The sequence below is a fragment of the Jaculus jaculus genome, chromosome X (assembly GCF_020740685.1).
Source record: "Jaculus jaculus isolate mJacJac1 chromosome X, mJacJac1.mat.Y.cur, whole genome shotgun sequence".
NCBI lineage: Eukaryota > Metazoa > Chordata > Mammalia > Rodentia > Dipodidae > Jaculus > Jaculus jaculus.
In genome coordinates, this window is record NC_059125.1 from 130,910,316 (window position 1) to 130,921,526 (window position 11,211).

Sequence of the window (11,211 nt, forward strand, 5' to 3'; positions counted from 1 at the left end):
CCCAGGTACCCACAGCAGCCGAGCACACGAGCGTGGCCCCTCGCGGCTTAGCGCGCTCCAGGGATAGCCACCACGCGCGCCTCGGCTCGCCACCCAGCGCGGGGAACCGCGGGAGGGGACCCTCTCCTCACCTGGCACGGGGGTTTCGGGTACCCATTTGAGTCCGGGCTGCAGTCTCTGGAAGAAAGAGCGGACCTGGTGACAGGTGGCGTCCGGAGGCGGCGGGGGCTGCGCCTGTCCCAGGCAGTCCAAGCCGAGCAGCATCGCCACCACCAAGCATGCGGTGCGCACGATCCCGGCCATCCTGCTTCGCGTGGAGCTAGGAGAGCTCGAGAGGGTGGCAGTGGGAGCGAGAGCGGTCCCGAGACTCGACGGAGCTGCCGGTGTGGCCCCCGAAGAGCGAGAGACGTGCCGCTTAGGCAGCCGCCGCAAAAGTTTCCTCGCAGCTACCTGGGCGCTGGGCGAGGGCGGGAACCGCTTGGCGGCGCGGGAGGGGCGGGGCCGGCCGGGGTGGGCGGGGCGGGCGGGCGGGGGCGGGGCGAGGCGGCGGCGGCGGCGGTTCGTGCCGCGGCTAGCCTGCGGGATGTGGGGCGTGACGTGGAGCGCCGGCGGGAGGACGGCTGGGACGCCGCGGCGTGGGAACCCGGCGCGGGCGCGCGGGCGCGCGGGCGGGCGGCGGCGAGAGCAGCGTGCGGAGCGTGTGCGGTGGCTCCGGGCGCCTCCGATCGCTCGCTGCCGCTCGACAGAGCGGGGCGCTCTGGCAGAACTACTGCAGAGGGGCTGCGGGCTCGGGCGCGCTGATTGGCTTCCTAGCAGCCGGCCCTTCTGACTGGCTCTGCGAGAAGTTCCCCTGCCTCACTCCTCCTTCCCGCCGCCCATTGGCCTACAGCCAGGAGGGCTTTTCCATTTGGGATTTTTTTTTTTTTTTTTGCAAGCTCCCTCCATCCATCCTGGGTGCGGGTGACGGTTCGCGGTTTAGGTGCCCCAGTGTTTCTCCACGAGGCCTTCTCCCAGCCAGAATCCAGTCCGTCCTGGCCACCAGAGCTACACGGGCTTCCTTCGTACAAAATCCATCTCCTCAATCGGCTTTCAGAGAAGGCTTCCTAACAACCCTTTTCCCAGCGCAGCTCTGGTTCGAGTTCTCCAAGCCAACCCACAAATAGATAGTCACGTTCCGGAGCAGCCAGGGACCTCTGGCATTTCACAGCCTGCCTCATCATTGTACCTAAAAAGTCCGGAAGCCCTTGTGGCTTGCTGGGTCGGATTCAATAGAACCACACAAAGTCCAACACACACACACACACACACACACACACACACACACACTTGTTCTCAGGGGAATGAACAAGAATCTTCAGGGAAGTCCTGGGTGACCCTTAGGGAAGCAAAACAGAATGGATGACAGAGAAATAGCCATGGGCTTAAAGGCAACCTAACTCATTAGAAACTCCTTTGACAGTGTAAATTCATTAAGCTAGAGATCGCCTGTTACAAAGCTGGAGTAGACGGCTCTCTGAAAGGTCTCCGAGACCCGAATCCCTATCTCTCCTGCTTGAATTTCATCATAAGAAATTCATTTCTTTGAGATCCAACTACCTCTCTAAGAAGAAAAGCATTTGGACATCACGCATGTGCTGCTACGTAGCAGTGGTTTTTCTGTCTCTACAAAGAGTCTGGGGGGAATTCCACGTGCACACACACACACACACACACACACACACACACACACACAGTTTGCACCCGGCTTGCCTGCTACATAATAGGAACTCGATATGTCTATGATGAAATGACTTTAAAACCTTTGTGTGAATGAGTCTACCATTTGCTTGTGTTGTTTCTGACTAGGTGAAGTATTTTGAGAGAAGTAAAGTGAAGGGTGTTACTAAAGTGAGAAAGAGAAGCCTGTGGCCCGGACTTGTGGGCTGAGAGACAAAGGAAGACAAGGTCACCGAGGAGTTCATTCATTCATGTATTCACTTGTTCAGTCCATAACAGATAGCAGAACTCCTCCTATGTACTGGATAGTGTGGGGTACAAATAGAGAACGGGGCTACAAAAATATATTCTGCATTATCTGACCTCAAAGAGCTACCAGCCTAATGGAGAAGACAACCAAACAAACTGTTAACGCATTGTGTTAAGTGTTTATTAGAGTTCTAAGGGGTGATCAGAGAAAGCATCCCAGAGATGTTGCCCTAAACTCTGACTTGAAAGACCAGTAGGAGTTGAGGTGAGAAAAGACTGGAATGGGGGAAGGGTGCCCAGGCAAAGGAAGCCCAGTGAACAAAGAGGAGAGGCCCTGGCATGGACCATTTGGAGGGTAGGAGGTGCAAGTAAGGATTTCAGGCGGAGGAGTGAAAACAGCTAAGGCTGGAGGGAGATGCAAGCAAGGGTCACATTATGCAGTCTGGAAGGCTGCAGTCTGCAGAGAGCCTGGGGATTCGCTTAAAGAAATTTTCAGCACAGGGGTGGCATGATCGTATCTGTCTTATTGTATTTAAAGATCTCACCAAAAGTATTGTGAAGAATAGTTTGGAGAAGGGACAAGATTGTAAGCAAGGAGACCAGTTAAGAAGCTGTGAAAAAGAATCTGGGCAAGAAATTATAAAGTTCTGTGGTAGAGGAGCAGGAGATTTGAAAAGGCAAAACTATCGCAAACACATTTAGGAGGGAGTATGAAAAGAACATGGTGAGCTCGTGCCTGTGGGGGATGGGGGAAAAAGGAGTCAAGGACGGAGAGCTCATTCACTCTTTTTTTTTTTTCAACAAACATTTGAGTGCTCCCTATGTATCTGGCATTCTTCTCCTACTTCATAATTTTGCCTGGGGCTAGGCCTGCGCCTGCATTGAACATTTGACAAATGACATATCCACTTTAAAAGAAACACCAATTAAGAGTCATAATTTGGCTGGTGAGTTTGATATGTTCCACCTGTGGAGCCCTGAGACCAAAGGGCAGATTGGAAGGCAAGCATTGATTGAATTTCATGACCTTGCAGAGGAAGACATGACCTCCCATAAATTCATGATCTTCCAGAGCTCATGCCTCTAACTACAAAGGCAACAGTTGTTTTCAACTACTGGGCATTGAGTACCTGGAAAAGGAGAATTGTGACATCTTTTTAATGTATGCTTTTTTAATCTAATTCACTTTGTATGAACTGGGGCAATGCTTCCCAAGTGAACTGTGTAGATCTTTGGATTCAAGGAAGTGGACAAATGAATTTTTGGGTTTTTAAACTACATATTTATATTTATTTTAATAGTAGATTAGAATATATATATATATATATATATATATATATATATATATATATATATATATATATATATGTATGTATATATGGCATTCAACCCAAGAGTTTTATCAGGACAAAGTTAAGTAAATAGTGCTGCAACGCATTTATTTCAATAAAATGTGTGTTGGTTTAAAGAAAACTATGAAGTAATATTGAGAACCTGAAGATAGAGCAAAATGTATGCAGTTGTATGTGAATGCCTAGGATTCATACTAAGTCAGAGGCAAACTGGTCTTGAGGTTTTTAGGAAAATTTTTTTTATTAGCCTAGAAGTTTCTTCTTCCACTTCAAGCAAGTACTTCAGAGCTTTTAGCCAACCTAAGGCAAGAGTTAATAAAACTTGCTATGCTGAAGGAGTGGTTCCATTTCTATAAGTGCCTCTCCAAGACTTCTAACCTTCCAGCCCTCAAAGCAATGGCTGTCACAATGGAATTTCAGAAGGATCAGCTTTTTGGTCAGAAACGCTTGCAGAAATGTCATGGGCAACTGTCCCCTCTGCTTAACCAGGGATGAAAAAGTTTACTCATGAAAATACTTCAGCAAGAGCTGAAGATGTGGCTCAGTGGTAAACCAGGGCCTAGCATGCACAGTGGCCTGGGTTCTATCCTCAGCACTGTGAAAAGAAAACATAAAAAGAAAAGAATGCTCAAACAAAAGCAGTGTGCGACATTCTATACTATCAAGATGAACGACTGTTAACGCTCTTTCCCAGAAAGGCATGTAGTCCCAGCCACTCCAGAGGAGGGCGCAGAAGGATTGATTGCATCCAGGAGTTCAGTACCAGCCTGGACAAAAATAAACAACAAAAACCAGGGTTTGTATGTTCTCTTTCACAGGAGTAACAGCCTTACATCTCTTGCTCCTTCGTCCTGTTAGGAGTCAGGCCAATGATTCATCTGAACTCTTGAGCAAGAAGAGACAGAAAGACAATCAGCCTGGACATACAAAGGGATGTGCTGATTGAGACAGTGTTCACTTTGGACAATTCACTGTGCTTTCAGGCCCAGTTGGAAGCATTTAGATAACACAGTTGGACCCCATTTTCCTTTTTGGACCCCAGGGGAAGGCTATCTAGCACAGCAGGCCCAGAAGAACTTTTCCTCACCTTTTGCTCCTGGACTCCAGTTTGAAAGAATTCGAGAATTCCCAGCTGTAGCCAGCAGCTATTATCTTGCTGTAGCTGGGAGGAGAGTCTGGTTCCATGGCTCCAAAAGCAGCATAAATCAAGTTTTCTGGGAGAGGGTTAAGAAAGGGTGTTCAACAGCTGCCGCCATGGGAGGAGCTCATACAGAGCCCTGCACATGGCCACACACGCACACATTGTTTGTCTTGGGCCCAGTTCCCTTTGCTCCCCCCCCCCCCCCAGGTGATGTTCTGCTTTTCCTATCCCTCTCAGGTACACAGTATCTTCGGCTCTTAACCCCATTCTCAAACCTGCTCTCAGGGAAGGAGCTTTAATGCTCATCTACTCACAGTGTTTCTGTTTGATAGGATATAATGGGGCTGCCCACCCAGGGCTACAAGTATTTCAACAGGGATCAAAGCTTTAAACCAAAGGAACAGAGCTCTAAAAACTGTGGAATTCCAGGCATCTGCCAGTGGGAAGGGAGTGTTTAAATTGAGGGGCAATGAGGCCTTTTTTGGTGCACCTGAAATCACATCATGTAGACAGTTGCTTATATGTTAGGCTGCTGCTGCTTGCAGTCAACACCTCCCAAGCCACACCTCTGCACTCAATGGCACACAGCCACTTTGTCTCCTCTTCTCTTGCAGTGTATGACTCCTTTGTGGGACAGAGGGAAGGGGAGGCGCCAGGCACACTGATCCCAATTCTCCAAAATGTATAAGCTATGATCAGAGAATGAATTATGGTCCTTTGGGAAAGAGTGTTCATTCATTCATCCCAGCCAGCAGGCCCACGCAATGTAAATGGTAACTTTGTAAGTTGAAAGTCATTTTGAAAATTGCATAATAATCCCAGGCAGAATCTGGCTCCATGTGCAGGGAAAATTAATAGACACGACTAAGATGCTTGCATTGTGAGCTGTGGATGGGTAGCCTCTCCTCAGACCAAGAACCATGTTTTGCCTTCACCAAATCCACAAAATGTTCTGAGGTTCTTATAAGTCAGTGTTCAAGGCTCAAAAAAAAAAAAAAAAAAGCTATTGAGATTTTTTTTTAATTGTGGTATCATGTTGATGACTACAAATAAAAATTATTGTATTCTATCTTTGTTTGCATAAAGGAATATTGATCCTGATGCCTAACATTTCTTCATTCCCTTAGTATATTGATTTTTTGATCAAATAGATGTACTGTGTATATACTCTAAGTATACCTAACATTTTGCATCTCCTGCATAGGATATGTGGTTGTCTATTAAAACATAAGCGGTTCATAAACTGGAATTGAGAGCATGGTAACTTTAAGTTCAAAAGGTGAGAGTGAGGCCTAACGTATGACTTTGTGTGTCGTATGACAATCCCCACAGACTTTATTTTGCATCGCATTATTGTGGAAAAATATACACAGTGGTTCAGATAAGAAGATATATGTATTTGAATGTTGGTTTTGTAGAACTTTCAAGTAATTTTACTAAGCTTTTTTCCTGAGTCCTTATGCTCTGAACACTCTGCAATAAGCCATTTGGCAACTCAAAATTGACTTTTTGTGGAGTTTGTTCCCTCCAAGGGGCTTTCCTAGTCCCTGCTATGTCTCAGAAGACATCAACAGCCACCACCAGAGAGCACTACAAATACTTTCAGTAACTATCCCGTCCCACCACCCAAGATCCAGCCATAGTCTTATGCCTTGGGAAATTTTTAAAGTAGCACAGCATAACAAAAGGCCATCCATAGCACCACGTCTAATTCTAGTTATCATAATGGTTCTCTAGTACAAACTGTGTTTCTCACTAGATGTGCGATAGGGTTCTTACAGCCAAAGGAGCACAAGAACAATACCAAGCCATCCCATACACTCCCAGCAAGGGGAGGGCTACCCTTGCCACAAACACTTGACACAACACTCAGCTTGCCAAATCATACAGCAAATGTATGTTTACTTCTTATCTCCAATATAAGTTGAGCACTGGAGATGGACACAAGGCCATATTCTTCTTCTCTGTATTTTCTCTAACACTGTGCTACCCAAAGTACAACCAGTGCTGGTCTGGGCACTATTTCATACCGGTCTACAACAAATGCCAGTAGAAAAACAGAGAGGAGGGCTGGAGAGATGACTCAGCAGTTAAGGCACTTACTTGCAAAGCCTAGCATCCTCAGTTTGATTTCCCATACCCATGTAAAACCAAATGCACAAAGTGGTGCATGCATCTGGAGTTTCTTTACAGTGGCAGGAAGTCCTGATATACTTGATCTATCTCTCTCTCTCTCTCTCCCCTTGCAAATAAACAAATAAAATATTTTTTTATTTTAAAACAGCAAGGGCTAAAGATTGCTTAGCAGTTAGCCGCTTGCCTACAAAGCCTCCTGTGTTCAATTTCCTAGTACCCATGTAAAACCAGATGCACAAAGTCGCTCATGCATCTGGAGTTCATTTGCAATGGCTAGAGGTCATGACAGCCCATTCATTTACTTCCCTCTCCCTCCCTCTCTCTCTCTCTCTCTCTCTCTCTCTCTCTCTCTCTCTCTCTCTCTCTCTATCTATTTCTCTTTCTCTCTGTGTCTGTTTCTCTTTCTTTGTGTCTGTCTCTCCCTGATTGAAAATAAATAAAATATTTTTAAAGAAGCAATGAGAAGTTGTTTTTTGTTTTGTTTTGTTTTCTGTTGTAGTTTTTCTTTTTTTGAGGCAGAGCTTCATGTAGCCTAGGCTGGTCTTGAACTCAATATATAGCAGAGGTTGACACTGAATTACTGATGCTCCTGGGTTCACCTCCCAAGTGCTGGGATTGGAGGCCTGCACCACTATGCTTGACTTAACTTGAGACACTGGTATATCATGTGCTAATCTGTGCCTTGTAAGCACATAACATCCTGGCCCCACTGATGAATCTATTGCTTCAAAGGGCCTTGTGTTTGGCATTGCTTTTCTACTTTTTCTAGTAACACATATTATATTATCCCCAAAATACATAGCCATGTAGGTTCAAAAATGATAAAAGATAAACTCATCCTTGAGAAGAGATAGTTTGAAAAGTTTTGACTAAGTATATGAACAGTACTTCAGCTCATGGTTGTCATTTGATAAATGTTCTCAGCAAAGTCCCATGATATTTTTTCTATACAGAAACAATGACTACATCATTGTTCATGGGGAATTCATGCTAAGAACACATCGCATAAAAATTTCCCAGTAATAGGTAGTTAGTTCATATGAAGATAATTTTCTGAAAGATCTTTCCCATAAAAATTATCAGCTATGCATACTGTTCTTTTTTGGCTCACTTTTATTCAGGAAATATTCAGAAGAAAATAAATGTGGTTTATGTGAGATTTGGCATTTCAGAAGATTTTGGTATAAATTATGAGCAGAGGTTGAACTCCATAGCCTTCATATTTTATTTTACCAATTATTTTCCCCATAATTTATATCATGTTTTCTCTTGTAAATGAAAGAAATGCTAGCCTGTATACCAAAAAGTAACTCCTTAAAGCAAGATGATAAGATCCAGAGGGAAGAGCTGCTTCCTTGGAATGCCTTCATCTCATCCATCCTGACTACATGTCAGAAGCATAGCAAGTCTCCTCTTTCATAAATAAACTGCGTGTCATTACTCATAAGAGTTACACTCCATTGGATGTCTCTAGTCTGGCTCTAACTCCTATTAAATTTACAGTTAATACCATATGGTATATTAGCAGCTTTTGTCTGGTATTGTTTTGAAGCAGTTCCATATGGATGTTTCCTGTCTTCCTAAATATATTGAAATTATCAAAAGAGCAGTGAAGCAAAAGTCAAAAGAATTGGTTTCTAGTTCATGCTCTGTCACTCGAAGCATGGTAGCCCAGGATCAATGACTTCACACTTTCTGAACCACCTCCTCCTTTACTGTAATTGAAGATGGAAGACTACTTGCTTTCTAAGGTTCCTCTCACCTCTCGCTGTCTGTGTTTTTATGCCTGTGAACTCCTGGAAGAAGGAATACTATATCTCTGTATCCAACATCGAAAACAGTGATCAGAGTGCATCAGGACCCCAATGCATACTGTTAAATGTGTGACTAAATGCAACTCTCAATTCAAAAACCCAGGAAGGATTCCACAGAAAACTCTCAAGAAATAATGTTCAGTAGATGAAGTTTCTCCTTAATCAAAGTGCTACAGAGCAACATTAAATAATTTAACAGACTCCAAAAGAGCAGGATAGTACATTGTTGTATGCAATGTGGAAAAGTAGAGATATTAAAATACCTCTATAGTGTTTTTCCTCAACAGAAACCTAAACTGGAGCACTTTAAATTTTAAACATGGTTTCATTATATAGCCCAGGCTGGCTTGGAATTAAGTATTCTCTGGCCTCCATCTACCAAGTAGACATGGCAAGACACAACCTTATAGACATGGAACCATCATGCCTGGCCTGAATCAGAGATTTTTTTTAATTAAGTTGTTAAAATATTTAGACAGATGCTTTGGTATTTACTATTTAAGATTGTAAAGTATTAAGGGTTAACAGAGTGTATTTAACAAAATCTAGCTGTAATTTAACAGATTATTATATTGTTTGGAAATAATGATAGTAAACTTTTAAGAGAGCCTATGATTAATTTTCTTTTTTGAAAATTCTAGATCAATCCCTTCTATGGAAATCTTTGTCAAATGTATTGCATGTTAATCTGGTTTTGTAACCATAATATGTAAAATCTAATCTAACCTGTCCTTGGTACTCTGTTACATTATTCAATCTTTGTATGGTGCTGTAAATATATAGCATTGTTGAGACAATGAGCTGGATCTGTACTGGGCTTTTTCCACATCATGAAAATTGATATCTTAAAAATAATAAATTTTGGGCTGGAGGGATGGCTAAGCAGTTAAGTGCTTGCCTGTGAAGCCTAAGGACCCCGGTTCGAGGCTCGATTCCCCAGGACCTACATTAGCCAGATGCACAAGGGGGCACACGCGTCTGGAGTTCGTTTGCAGTGGCTGGAGGCCCTGGCATGCCCATTCTCTCTCTCTCTCTCTCTCTCTCTCTCTCTCTCTCTCTCTCTCTCTCTCTCTCTGCCTCCTTCTCTGTCTGTCACTTTCAAATAAATAAATAAACAAAACCAAAAAAGGATTTAAAAAAAATAAAAATAATAATGATAAATCCTATTAAATGTTTTTCCTCTTTAGCTTATGATGTGTACTGTATGCATTCATACCTTCCTTTATGAATTTGCTTTTACAAGTTTTAATTCTAGAATCAAAGACCAATGTAACCCTTCCTAGTCTGTTCCTTTGGTTTCAACTTCAACTCTCCAGTTAATTTCAACCACTCTCCAGTTGCCTTGCTTTAACTTATGTCGTAACACATTGATCACAGGAGTCAGCACAATGCTATGGAATGGGATTAAGTACCAGAGTCAGGTAGTCCTGTGTCCAAATTCCAACTCTGTCACTTAATAGCTGGGTGGCCTTGAGTAAAGGGCTTTATTTGACTAAGCCTACACTTACAAAATAAGGATTAAAAATGTAGCCTTCTAAAGATAAGGCTAGTAAGAATGTGGACAAATTGGAACTTGTACTCCGTTGCAAAAAAAACAAAAAGTACAGAGGTTGTTTGAGAAATTCAAAACAGCTATCATCCCACATTTGGATATTTATCCAAAGAAATTGTCCATGCCTAGTGGCATGTGCCTAGACTCCCCAAACTCCAAAGCCTGAAGTAAGATTATGAGTTTCAGGCCAGTCTAAGCTACATGATTACATGGCTAGACCCTGTATCAACACACACACACACACACACACACACACACACACACACACACACACACACTTCTTAAGTAAATAAAAAAGCAAAAAAAAAAAAATCAAAAGCAGGACTATACCAGGCATGGTTGGTGGCTCGTGCTTATAACCCCTATATTTGGGAGGCAGAAGCAGGAGGATCACCCACATGTCTGAGACCAGCCGGGGCTACAAAGGCCCTCTCTTTGAGAAAGGAGGGATTCCAAAGAGGTATATGCACTTTGGTGTTCAACGTGGCATTATTCACAGTAGAAACGATGTGGAGAGAATCTAGATTAGAATCTACTAATGCATGAATAAAGAAAAAGTAGGGCTGGAGAGATGGCTTAGTGGTTAAGTGCTTGCCTGTGAAGCCTAAGGACCCCGGTTCGAGGCTCAACTTCCCAGGACCCACGTTAGCCAGATGCATTAGGGGGCGCATGCATCTGGAGTTCGACTGCAGTGGGTGGAGGCCCTGGAGCGCCCATTCTCTCTCTCTCTCTCTCTCTCTCTCTCTCTCTCTCTCTCTACCTGCCTCTTTCTCTGTCTGTCACTCTCAAATAAATAAATAAAAATAAACAAAAACTTAAAAAAAAGAAAAAGTAGACAGTAGAATGTTTTGCAACCCTAATAAAAGGAAGGAAAGAAATCTTGCCATTTGTAACACCAAGCATCAACCTTGATATTAAGCTAAGTGAAATAAGACAAACACAGGACACATGCTGCTATAAGTCTCGACTTGACGGAGACATGGAAAATGATGAATATAAAAGCATAAAGTTGTGCTTGCCAGAGGCTGAGAAGAAGGGGAAGGAAGGCATATAGCTTCAGTCAAGCAAGATTAATACAGTCTGGAAATCTGTTGTGCGCATTGTACTTGTCCGCACTGATATGTTATGTGCTTCCAGTTTTCTTAAGAGAGTAGATCCCATGCTAACTTTTATGACCACAATAAGAAACTTAACTTTGGTCACTCAGTGGATTACACACATATACGTTTGAAAACACAAGTATAGCACAAG

At 43.4% G+C, this 11,211-nt stretch overlaps 1 protein-coding gene across 1 annotated transcript in view; it reads right to left on the reverse strand.

Annotated features, from left to right (window-relative positions):
* The window catches only part of Gpc3 (glypican 3), a 474,609-nt gene extending 474,154 nt beyond the window's left edge, over window positions 1-455 (reverse strand). The window contains exon 1 of the mRNA XM_004653981.2: window positions 132-455. Coding sequence (XP_004654038.1) covers window positions 132-303 — 172 coding nt within the window. The 5' untranslated portion in view covers window positions 304-455. The remainder of the gene's footprint in view (window positions 1-131) is intronic.
* Between the last annotated feature and the right edge of the window lie 10,756 nt (window positions 456-11,211).